The sequence below is a fragment of the Anneissia japonica genome, unplaced genomic scaffold (genome assembly GCF_011630105.1).
Source record: "Anneissia japonica isolate Jap-2015-1 unplaced genomic scaffold, ASM1163010v1 scaffold993_len1110182_cov180, whole genome shotgun sequence".
NCBI classification, from domain to species: Eukaryota; Metazoa; Echinodermata; class Crinoidea; order Comatulida; family Comatulidae; genus Anneissia; species Anneissia japonica.
Window position 1 is genome coordinate 379819 of NW_022749760.1, and position 13262 is coordinate 393080.

The 13262-nt window shown below is 32.1% G+C and overlaps 2 protein-coding genes across 5 annotated transcripts in view; both read left to right on the forward strand.

The window, feature by feature from the left end:
• The window catches only part of LOC117121206, a 13453-nt gene extending 7337 nt beyond the window's left edge, over window positions 1–6116 (forward strand). The window contains exons 2-3 of the mRNA XM_033266326.1: window positions 2194–2424; window positions 4885–6116. Of these exons, the coding sequence (XP_033122217.1) occupies window positions 2197–2424; window positions 4885–5784 (1128 nt within the window). The 5' untranslated portion in view covers window positions 2194–2196 and the 3' untranslated portion in view covers window positions 5785–6116. The remainder of the gene's footprint in view (window positions 1–2193; window positions 2425–4884) is intronic.
• A 3254-nt stretch (window positions 6117–9370) lies between these two features.
• Window positions 9371–13262, forward strand: part of LOC117121190 — an 8777-nt gene continuing 4885 nt past the window's right edge. Inside the window, exons 1-3 of one of the 4 annotated variants that reach the window (XM_033266303.1) lie at window positions 9371–9453; window positions 11302–11463; window positions 11904–12032. In XM_033266303.1, coding sequence (XP_033122194.1) covers window positions 11347–11463; window positions 11904–12032 — 246 coding nt within the window. In that variant the 5' untranslated portion in view covers window positions 9371–9453; window positions 11302–11346. Of the gene's footprint in view, window positions 9454–9606; window positions 9882–9925; window positions 9992–11301; window positions 11464–11903; window positions 12033–13262 lie in introns of those variants that run through there. The other 3 variants (XM_033266304.1, XM_033266302.1, XM_033266301.1) reach the window with 3 other exon arrangements.

Below are 13262 nucleotides of genomic sequence, written 5' to 3' on the forward strand. Positions count from 1 at the left end.
GAAAAAAAAAGAAAAATATATTCAAATTGAAGTGCGAGAGTGTAATTTCTGGCCATCTAGAGATATCCTAATCATAAATTTTCTTTCCTCAGCCCCAACCATGGTGGGGCTGAGGTGGGTGGTTCCTCGGTCTGTGAAATTCCCTCCCTGGTTCACCTCTCTTTCGAATTCCTGGATCTGCCACTGTTGATTTATTATATAATTATTTTTGCGCTTATTTATAATTCAATTTTCACTTTATCCTCTCAAACATTCCTAAGAACGTTCAGAGTGCGCTAATTCACAGGGGGATTTGACTCCACCGGGGTCATACGTAATTCACATAACGGCTCCCCCCCCCCTTTCAAAATCCTGGCTACGTCCCTGCCTCAAGAAGCTCTATATGGTGATTTGGCTGGGCCCCATTGTCAAGAATGCATGAAATTTCTAAAATGAAATTCCTCCATCGTGTATATATATATTTAGGTATATTTATTTCAAAAAAGATTCGCACATACAAAACAGTCTATTGCAGCATAAGCTGAATTGAGAGACTGAAAAATTATTACAAATATTGGCCATTAAAAATTTACGAATCATTATTAAAATAGAGCAATATTAAACATTAAAATTTACATTAATACCTTAAAAAAAAAAAAAAAAAAAAAACCACAATCAATCAATCTACAGGAGTCATGCATGACAAGGCGCCTCTGTGCCAAATGCTCAGACCGAAGAGATCTCTGACCTTAGGTTCCCATTACAAAGTGAATTTAGAATTTTAGTCATATATGGTAATGGGCTATTTATAAATCGTGTTTTGGTACTTTTATATTCTTTATATGGCTTATTAGTGCGTAGTGTCATGGTGTGACATGCATTAATTAAACAATGAGTGGTTGATACACCCTTCTAATTGCCATGTTGTCGACTGTCTAAACTACCAGCTATCTTATCAGTAACAATTTTTGCCACTCTGCCTTCAGCAATTTTTGCTAAGGTTGGTGTTAGAGAGACAGGGCGCAATTTGTCAATGGTAGCCGGGTATTGCTTTGGTACAGGGACGACATTGGCCTTTGTCCACTGAGAGGGAACCTTTGCTTGCGCCAATGAAGCATTGATAATATCTGTAATGGGAATGCTGAGCTCAAAAGCACATTCTCGTAAGATCTTAGGAGGAATGTTATCAGGTCCTTCAGACTTGTTAATATTAATCCTTCTCAAATAATAATACATTTCCCAGAGTTCAAACTGAGGAGGTACCATAGAGCTAGGTAGGTATGCTGGGAGATGATCAATACATATAGGCTCCTGTAGTTGGGAGAAGCTGGCTAAATGAGCATTAATAGCGTTAGCAGCAGCTAAACAATAGGTATAGTTATAGTTGGATCTTTCTTCGTGATGTTGGCCGCTATACGTACCTCTCTATGCCACCTCCAGGGGTCAGACTGACGTAGTGGTCTGACCTTCCTGGCGTTACAATTTTCTTTGGCTTTTCTAATTTCATAAATAATTAAGTTTCTCAGCTTTTTTCTACAGTGTAATAAATATGAATGAAAATCGGTGGCCAAATACCCTACTTCATTGCATGCTTCAACATTTACTAAAAAAGCTTGGGATAGAAGATCAAATTTAAAAATAGGTTAAATGCATTGTTGCTTTAGTAATACATATATTCCTTTTTTATGTTTTAAATTTAATTTATTTTATATACTTTTATAATGCTTTGTATATATGTATAATATATATGTACAGGGTATGTGTGTGTGTGTGTGTGTGTGTATATGTATATATGTGTGTATATGTATGGGTATGTATATATGGGTGTACATATGTATGTATGTATGTATTTATATGTATATGTATGTGTGTATATATGTATATGTGTACTGTATGTATGTATGTATATATATATGTGTGTTTGTGTGTATATGTATGTATATATGTGTATGTATGTGTGTATGTATATATATATATATATATATGTATGTGTGTATATATATATATGTGTATGTGTATGTATATATACACACACATATTTGGGTGGGGTACTGTATGCACGCAATGTGTATTATGTACATTATTTGTGTGGGGAGGGTGAGGGATGTTTATGATTTATTTCCCCAACCCCAACCATTTTGTTTTTTTGGTGGAAAACTTTAAAGTCAGAAATATCTAAAAAGCATAATAGAATATGTTGAATATTTTTTGCAGAAGATGGCAGGGAGACCCGAAATCGAATTCGACATTGAACGTGCAAAGGAAATGTTAAAACTCCAGTTTACCATAGCAGATATAGCGAGGGTTTTTGGAGTGAGTCGTACAACAGTTTACAGACATCTCAACCGTAATGGCCATGAACCTTCTAAGTATACAGATATCACTAATCAAGAACTAGAAATGGTTGTCGATGAAATTAAGAAGTCTCACCCTAATGCAGGCGAGGTAAGTTTACTGTTTAGGCTAAACCTAACAGAGACATAAATCGTGAGGTTGCCAGACTCTTGGACTTTTGAGATACAGCAACAATATTTTTTTCAATTAAAATTAATCAATGTGAGTGTATCGAAAAACAGCTACACGACAAATTTGTTTTAAAGTGATGAATGAAATATAAAATAATTTGTCCGGCTTTTTGAAACAGAAAGTCATTAGGCCCCATAAAAAAATTATTAGTTTATCACCCCCTCCCTCATCACCTTTGGGGAAATTCTGATTTTTTTTTCAATCAAAATATTATTTTTATTTCAAAATGGTCGTTTCTCCCTCTGTTTGCACTTGAAAATCTCATTTCTTGCAAATATGTTTACTGGTAAAAACATATTTTTTTTAAATATAAAGTTGATTCCACTCTTATGACTTTTTATGATAAATGTGACCCTAACCATTGATTTACTTGTGAACATTGCCATTCTTTTTTTTTCTTTATTTATTTAGCAACTAAGTAAACATAGTTGAATTTACAATAAAAAACATCATACAGTATTAATATATATAGAATCAATTCAGAATACAAATTTAAAATGTTTAAAATACGATAAAATTTAAAAAAAAAAAAAAAAAAATCTCAAAGGTTTACAGAACAAAAAAGAAACAGGCAGAAAAAAAAAAAAAAGCTACGCTTGTACTGAGTGGCCAAAACATGCCCATTCGTACAGAACGCGTGTGCACGGTGTCTGTCAGTTGATGAATCACCTAAAGCGAATTCACCAACATTCAACCTAGTTTAACGAACAATATTACTGTTATATTAACATTTTAAGAGGAAATGGAGAAATGCAGAAATACGACCCCCCCTACCCCAACCCCAACCCCAACCATTTTGTTGTTTTGGTGGAAAACTTTAAAGTCAGAAATATCTAAAAGCATAATAGAATATGTTGAATATTTTTTGGCAGAAGATGGCAGGGAGACCTGAAATCGAATTCGACATTGAACGTGCAAAGGAAATGTTAAAACTCCAGTTTACCATAGCAGATATAGCGAGGGTTTTTGGTGTGAGTCGTACAACAGTTTACAGACATCTCAACCGTAATGGCCATGAACCTTCTAAGTATACAGATATCACTAATCAAGAACTAGAAATGATTGTCGATGAAATTAAGAAGTCTCACCCTAATGCAGGCGAGGTAAGTTTACCGTTTAGGCTAAACCTAACAGAGACATAAATCGTGAGGTTGCCAGACAATTGAATGCTTTTGTAAAAAAAAAAATATCGGACAAAAATGGGTTTGTTTTTTTCTTGGACTTTTGAGATACAGCAACAATATTTTTTTCAATTAAAATTAATCAATGTGAGTGTATCGAAAAACAGCTACACGACAAATTTGTTTTAAAGTATGAATGAAATATAAAATAATTTGTCCGGCTTTTTGAAACAGAAAGTCATTAGGCCCCATAAAAAAATTATTAGTTTATCACCCCCTCCCTCATCACTTTTGGGGAAATTCTGATTTTTTTTTCAATCAAAATATTATTTTTATTTCAAAATGGTCGTTTCTCCCTCTGTTTGCACTTGAAAATCTCATTTCTTGCAAATATGTTTACTGGTAAAAACATATTTTTTTTAAATATAAAGTTGATTCCACTCTTATGACTTTTTATGATAAATGTGACCCTAACCACTGATTTACTTGTGAACATGGGTAAAATGAGGGCGGGGATGAAAAATATAGGGTGATAAACTAATAATTTTTTCATGGGGCCTTAGTAAAAAAAAAGTAATGTAAATTCTAATCACTGTTAATTTAAGGTGAATTAATAAAATACTGAATTTGATGGAAAATTGATACTTAAAAGAAAAAAGTACTGTAGGTTCATAAGAAAGTGTAGTTTGGGTTTATTTTTCTGTCAAGAAAGTTGCCCGGAACGGAATTGACCACCCTCGTCAAAAATGGAATTAAAAGTCATATTAAATAGCTGAAAATATACGATATATGATAAATACCAGGTTTTTCCCGCGCCTTGCCCTCTAACCTCAAACCTCCACTGACGCCACCAAATACATAAACAAATAATAATAATAATAATAATAATAATAATACAAATAATAATAATAATAATAATAATAATAATAATACTTATACTAATACTAATAATAATACTAATAGTAATACTAATACTAATAATAATAATACTAATAATAATAATAATAATAATACTAATAATAATAATACTAATACTAATACTAATAATAATAATAATACAGTAATACTAATAATAATACTAATAATACTAACAATAATAATAATAATAATACTAATAATAATAATAATGTTTCTGTCAATATCACATCTAGTTGGCCTGTAAAAATAGCCGGATCGATGGCCTGACCTTATAAATACATTAATGTCAACGTTTATGCCAAATTTCAATGTCTCAATTTTTTTTTTATGTCTGATACAGGCGTATCTCATGGGTCATCTCAGATCAAGAGGTATCAGAATTCAACGTGCACGCCTTCGGAAAGCATTACAAGCTGTCGACCCAACTGGGGTACAGAGAAGAAGATTGAGAACTATAACCAGACAAATTTATTCTGTTCCATGCCCGAACTACCTCTGGCATATAGATGGGACACACAAAATGATTAGGTGGAAGTTTGTCATACATGCCGGCATCGATCGATTTTCCCGATTGATTACTTACCTGCATTGTAGTGACAACAACAATGCTGAAACTGTGTCGAGATTATTTGAGTCGGCGGTTGACCGGTATGGTTTGCCTATACGAGTGAGGTCGGATCATGGTGGTGAAAATCAAGGTGTTTGGGAAAAAATGTTTGCAGAAAGAGGAGAAACAAATAACCCCGTCATTATTGGGTCGTCTGTCCACAATGAACGCGTAGGACGATTAAATTACGATATAAATAATCAAGTAGTTTCTTATTTTAAATGTATTTTTGAAGAATTAGAGCGCGATGGTTTGCTAGACCCCGATAACGCCACTGATTTATTCTGTCTTCATTATGTTTTCCTACCGATAATCAACAAACACCTACACGAGTTTGAAGCGTCTCATAACAACCACAATATCTCCACCGAGGGCAACCGGACACCAATCCAACTGTTTTACAGTAATCAACATTTGATACAACTTCAAGAAAATCAACAACACACCGAATCTATATCAGCAAAGGAGCTACTTAACCTTAATTTAACATATGTAAATGTATATAGTGTCGGATGCCCCTTAACCCGTGAGCAGCTTGATGAGCTTGAACGTGATTATCCTCATGACAGTGATATGGATGCAAAAGAAATGTATAAATCTGTTGCAGATTACGTTTCTGAGCATCTGCACTAAATGTATGAAATACTCTATTGTAATATATTCATATAGAGTACATTTCTCTCATCATTATGTGTCAATTTAGGCATATGTTATTTAATTAGTTATTTGTGTACAGTCTTAATGCTTTTGTAATACGAAACATGTTTATACACTCTGTAATTGGTGTTTATGAATAAATAATTGAATTAAATGGCTATAAATGTACAAATGTCTTCTTTCTTTCTTTGCTTGATTTTATTGTTTTCCATCTCTTTTTATCTTGTATGGAAACGTCTATGTATTTTCTTTGTCAACATTTTATGAAATTCCTTTTTTGAGGATGAATAAATGATTTTAATTTTGAATATTTTTGTGCTTTTTTTTTTTTTTATTGTTTTTTCTTTTTTTTTTTTTTTGTAAACATGCAGTGATTTGTAGTACAATGTGAAAAGATGCTACAGTATTTCCTATTTAATCAATAAAAAAAAATAAATACTGTCTAGCAGTAAATATGGAAATTGCATTATGAAAGAAAGTAATCCAAGCGACAGAAGCTACCGTAACAATTGTTTGTATGGTTTCAGTTACAAACTAATTTTATCCTCGTCATTTAGACAGAAAAAAAATTGATTTCATTTCCAATGAAAATGATGCGTGTTGTCTAAAATAAATACCAAGTACATTGTTCACTGTAGAGGTATACAATCCAAAAAGTTACCAGTATGATATAGAACCTGAAAAAAGCAATTAATGGCATTAGACCTAATAATAGTTGTCATTTCCTATCTTAAAAATATGAGTTCACAATTAATTTATAAACGTCTCTCAACGACCGTTTTGTTTTTGTTTATTTTTTTAGGTTTTAGGAATTAAACACTTTTAATTTAATTTTTAAAGCACTTTCAAACCGGACTACTGCTATGTTAAAAATGAAATGTTAGTCTGATTGTGTGAAATGAATATATACTTTATACACAGATTCCTTTAAAATGTGACATTACTCGACATCATGCGCGACACTAAACCATGGATGGCAAAATGCTTAAAAACCACTGATTGCTTTAAATTACATCTTAATTATTTGACACTTTTCACACCTAGTCAAGTTTTTGTTTATGTAACCCTCAATGTTTTAAAAAATTATAATAGTATACAGTACAACAAACGTAAAAGTATTCCTTATTTATTCATTTACTTGGTCGAGCAAGGAGGTATCGCCTTTGCTTTTAAGAGTTTTGCTTTTAACTTGAATTATATAAATATCAAATTTTAACTAAATGTGAAGCACACATCTATACAATCACTGACATAATATGCAAATAAAAGAGGATAAACTGTAGGCATAGATACAATATTAAAACTGCAATCCAATAAACAAAAAAGGTTTGGAGTAGCTGTAAATTTGTATACATCCATCCTACTGAACATAGGCCTAGTAATAGTACTTGCAAACATGTTTTTAAGGGGTCGCTCCCAAATATGATCTGTATGTTTGTTAAGATGTTGGCATTTTTTAAACGACCCTTAAAGTACAAGCAAAAATTCAAGTTCCTGTACTACAACTATTCAACAATAATAAAAATAAACATAATAAATATTTGTTAATTGTATTATTATATTATGCTTTGTTGACAAAATTTACTTTAGTTGGCGTAGCATACAGTTTTATAATGGCGGTGGTTATTATCGATTCGTATATAAAACGAACACTGCAAACATTTAAAGACTATGAAAACAGTTTACTAGTTTCAAGTTTTCCAGCTGGGTGATCTACGGTACGGTTTAATCATGGAGGTATAAAAATATTTTTATACCTCCATGGTATAATTAAATTCCAAATGGCCTCATTAGTCAGACCATGGGAAAGGTCAGACACATCAAGGAATTTTGCTAAATAAGAAGTGAACACTCAAATGGCCAACGAAAATAGGCATTGGTTTTTTCGTTATATAATATATAATATTTTATATAGTATATAATATTTTATATAATATATAATTTTATATATAATATATAATGTTTTATATAATATATAATTTTTTATATAATATATATTTTTTATATATTATATAAAAAATTATATATTATATAAAATTATATAATATATAATTTTTATATATTGTATAAAAAATTATATATATAATTTTTTTTAAATTACATAAAAATTATATATTATATAAAAAATTATATATTATATAAAATATATATTATATAACATATTATATAAAATATTATATATTATATAAAATATTATATATTATATAAAATATTATATAAATATATAACGTAAAAAACCATGTCATTTTTTGCTAAATAATAAGTGAACAGATGGCGCCTCATAGGATTGTCCACATTCTTTACTGAAAAAAAAAGATATTGTATTTACTTTTATTTATTTAGGCGCACACACACATGCGTCAACTATTTGCCGTAATACAATGATATCCCAATTCAGTTTGTACCAGACAGAGACAATTTAAATTTAAGTTCGAGTGCGAAAATTAAGTCAATACCGCCCCATATCTGTCTTTGCCTGAAAGACTCCGTCACGTCCACCCAGCCAGGTCTTATTTTACCCTAGGAAATGTATTAGACCCTATACAATGGTACAGGTAAGCAAATTTCGTTTGGGCTTTCCCACCCCCATGTCCCACTTGTGATAATTAGTGTCTACTATTTTGAACTTTTATGGTTCCGTCTTCAAATCATTTCACTTTTTTAGAGCCAAGCAGAAAAAAATCAAACCTTTAAAATCGGGATTATAATAATTATTATTGTTCATTATTATTAAGTGCAGTGTTTAATTGCGTTCATTTATAATATTATAAACAGTTTAAAGACCGAACAGGTCTTTAAACAGGTTTTTTGTTTGTTCTGTTGTTCAACACAGTAACCACAATCTGTGAGCTAAAGGTTTATGCGTTTACATTTTTTTTTTTTTTATAAGAACACATTTTAAAGAACACCGGGCTGAAATTGCATAAAGAATAAAAACAAAATAAAAACGAATTGAGGTTGAGGGAAAATGAAAATACTGATTTAATGCCTTTATATAAACGTTTGAAACCAAACAAGGCTAGTGTAGTTTTGACCTACAGTGCGTGAAAAAGATATTTGACGAGCCCTTATACTGTAGTTGTTCTTTGTTGGCCTAGTTCGTTGATGGTCGGTTTTTTAGTTTGTTGTCCAAATGGCAAAATGTCCTTGGCCGGCCAGTGCCTGCTGTGAAACTTGCATGATGAATCTGTCTGTTGATGACCGGTATTAATTTGTTGGGCGGGAATGTGTTTCGCTGGTCGGTGGTGTATGCTAATGGTTGGTTGGTCACTATAACAACTCCCTGGTTGTAGTTTGTTGGATGGATGAAAAATCTTTTTTTTTTTTAGTTTATCTTTAATTTGTTGAGTTTGTCCTTTGTTTGTTAAGATTGTCTGTTGTTTGTTGAGTTTGTCTTTTGTTTGTTGAGTTTGTCCTTTGTTGAGTTTGTGCTTTGTTTGTTGAGTTTGTCCTTTGTTTGTTGAGTTTTCTATTTTGACTCTAATGACCGCCCATAACTGAACTTTTAAAATGAAATCTCCTCTGGACCACTAATCGTATTATTAGTAACACACCGGTGAACTGCAGGTCATTATTACCAGATTTTTCCATAAAAATCGTATGGTTGCAGAAGCGTAATTTTGAATCAGGCGTTTATACCTCCAGGTTTGTACCAAGGGTAACAGCTATTTTTCATACATACACTGCAGGGGTAACTCCCTGGTTGTAGTTTGTTGGATGGATGGTAAAATCTTTTTTTTTTTAGTTTATCTTTAATTTGTTGAGTTTGTCCTTTGTTTGTTAAGATTGTCTGTTGTTTGTTGAGTTTGTCTTTTGTTTGTTGAGTTTGTCCTTTGTTGAGTTTGTGCTTTGTTTGTTGAGTTTGTCCTTTGTTGAATTTTCTATTTTGACTCTAATGACCGCCCATAACTGACCTTCTAAAATTAAATCTCCTCTTGACCACTAATCGTATTATCAGTAACACACCGGTGAACTGCAGGTCATATTTATTACCAGCTTTTTCCATAAACATCGTATGGTTGCAGAAGCGTAATTTTGAATCAGGCGTTTATACCTCCAGGTTTGTACCAAGGGTAACAACTATTTTTCATACTTAGTCACTGGTAGTAACCATCACTTAGTCACTAGTAGCATGGAGAAATATATTTCCTCCATGCTAGTAGTAACCAGCTTTTTACCAAGGGTAACAATTACAGTATTTTCTGTTAGTTACTAATTAGTATGAATCTTGGTATACATCTGTTAAATCGTACGCACCTACTACTACCAGCCAGGGAGTGGCATTAATGGCAGGGAGTATTATAGCCAACAATGCATTATATTGTATAAGAGTACTATATACATTGTATATGATACTGTAATTAGATCTACTCTCTATTCTATTTACAACAAAATTTTGTAAGATTTAAAAGGTGATTCTATAGAAATTAACATGTTTCTATAGAAATATAGATAGAAGTGTTTCTGTGTTTCTTCAGAACGAAAAACATGATTTCTACAGAAATTCGGAGGTGTTCTGTAAAAACATACAATGTGTACATAGACATTTTAAGGTATTTCTATAGAATAAAAAATGATTTTTATAGACTTATTATATAATTATAAATGTATTGTATAATACTGTACTACACTGTAACCAACTTAAGCTTATATCTAATGAGTAATGAAGGAGATTATCAACTCAGTTGCTTTGTAACCTTGGGCCCTTACGATAATTTGCTCTAATAGATACTGGTAATGCCTAAAGAGGCCAAAACCTATACATATATGTATTATTTCATTTTTTTTCCAAATAGCAATAATAAGAAAATAAAATACATAACAATCAACATCATCATCATATTTTCTTTACTGTGCAGAACCTCTTTTGAGTGCAGATACATACACACACACACACACATACCCTCACACACACATTTTTAAAGAGGGTGACCTATCCAGTTCCAGCATAAACTGATCATTAAGGGCCCTCGATATACATACATTAAAATATTAAAATATTGAATATTCAAAAGACAGAAAAAAGTTAAAAAGCCTACAATAAAAACAGTACATTAAAACTAGTTAAAATCAGTCAAAAATAAACAAATTTATCTATTAATAAATTGCTTAATTTTAAGTTTAAAAGAGTAAAAATTTTCAGATACTGTAAGCGAATGTCTTTAGGAATAAGATTAAAATACAGAGACGCTTTATAACTAAAACATTGAATAGAAATTGAATATAGGCATATATACAATTGTTTTGAACCTTTTAAATATTTAAATTGTCATTGTATATTATCCAAGTGCTATTATGGCATCCAGAGGTAAACGGGTGTGAACTCTCATATGCAATATAAGCCTTGGATCGACTTATTTGAAACTTTGAGAACCTAAGCATTAAAGTAACCAGAAGTAAGCTCAGATTAATAGTCCTTTACGTTAAGTTTTGAAGGTTTGGGTTTAAACGTTCATTTATTTTTTATTTTTGTTTTTTTTTTTTCTTTTCCAGATCGATTTAAATTGTGTAGAAAAGCAACGTAGAAAACTCCTCGCCATGTCGCAAAAAAACGGTGTTTGTGAACGTTATGATGATATCGTTGAGAAATGGGGTGGTAAAGACGCTGCAGGGGTCATAGAGATGTATGATGAGTGGGCAGAAACTTATGAAAGGGTATAAATATTTATTTTAAACAATGAATAGATAACACTGCTTGTGGTGAAATTTAAAAAAAGAAAAATACTATTGAATTTTCTAGCCTAGAAGGATCACATAATTTATATACTTCACACGAGACTTGGGTTAAAATACCTGTGTGAAAGGAAAAATATGCACTTTTCTGAATTATATTCATTAAAGTTATTGTCTATTTTTGATTATAACAGAATTGTAATTGCATTACAGTGGATAATTTGAAATTTAATTTACAAACATTGAAAAAATTTTGTTTCAACACATGTGTCAGTATTTCGCCTTTTCGCACCGGCCTGGCCAGGTAATACGAGTTTGTATATTATACATGAGATATTAGTAAGCACGAAGTGTGGTGTGATCCACAGGAAAAGATAAGAAAACATAAAAGGTAATAAAATTAATGATTTGTATTTTATTAGGACGCTTTGGCATCTGAAGTAAAGCATACCGGAAGGGAATTATTGGTAGAAGCACTTCAGAAGATAGTCACTGATAAATCCGTGCGAATTCTAGATTTTGCTGCAGGTACTGGAGTAGTAGGGGAACTTGTAAGTAAATTCGTCAAATAGTTCAATAGGTATTTTAAGTTTACTTCAGTATTATTTCTACTACTATTGGCAGTTTATTGAGTACCTCCTTTGCTCAAAAAATAGGCTCCCAGCGGGAGCGTGTGTCTACTGCCTAATTTTATAGAAACGATGATGTGGAAAATGATTAATGATTGGAGAGTAAGTAATGTAGTAAGGGGTTTTGATATTATACTGTCATATATAATTGCCTATTCATTGTATACACTACCAGTACACCATGGTATTTCCTGTTATTAGATTACAGTGACAGTGATATCCCTATCCTGTTACCAGGACAACTTGTTCTTGTTACCAAAGAGTATAAAATAGAACAAGAGAGCCAACTACGCTCATTGAGAGCGTAAAAAACGAACTAACGCTTGTATGTACTTTTTATTACCCAGTACTCCACCGCGCACGGTCGGTTTGTCTGTTTATCTGTTCTCCACAAGATACAGTACTTTTGTTTTCTACATAGAGATATAATAAGCTATATGGTTTTCTACAAAAGATCTTATAAACACAAGATAGCGTTCTCCCCGATTTACGCGTAACAAATAGAAGCGTCAGTCAAGGTTCAAAAGTTTCCCATTTAGCAAGAGGGCACCATTCGTGCGCTATTACCAAAGAAAAAAGCAATCAGTTTTTGGAAGAGGGCGTCCTATCTGTTGCCATAAATCTGAGGTAAAGTCGCGCGGTGTACTGTATGGTCAGAGCAGTCAAGGGTCAAAAGTTTCCAATTTAGCAAGAGAGCACCATTCATGCCTTATTACAGAATTTGCACTCGTAAATCGGGGAGAACGCTATCTTGTGTTTATAAGATCTTTGTTTTCTACTTACTGAGTTCATAGCGGGCGTACTTCTATCGCGCTGCACAGGCGCTGCACTGGGTAATAAAAAGTGCATACAACCGTCAGTGGGCGTCCTACGCAGACGTGACGTTTTTAAAAACGGGAGTACGCTCCCTTGTTCTATTTATACCCTTTGATGTTACCATACATAAGATAACCACCTCATTAGTATCTTAAACCAGCAAAAGACTTAAGACTTGCATTATCTACTTGAACCTCAATATTAACATTAAGCCCAGATTAATCAGTTCATCCTAAACCTAAATCATAATTTAATAGTTTAATTTTTAAATCAATATATTTTTACTGTTGTGTATCTTTACCCATATAGTATTTTGAATTTATATATAAATGTTGT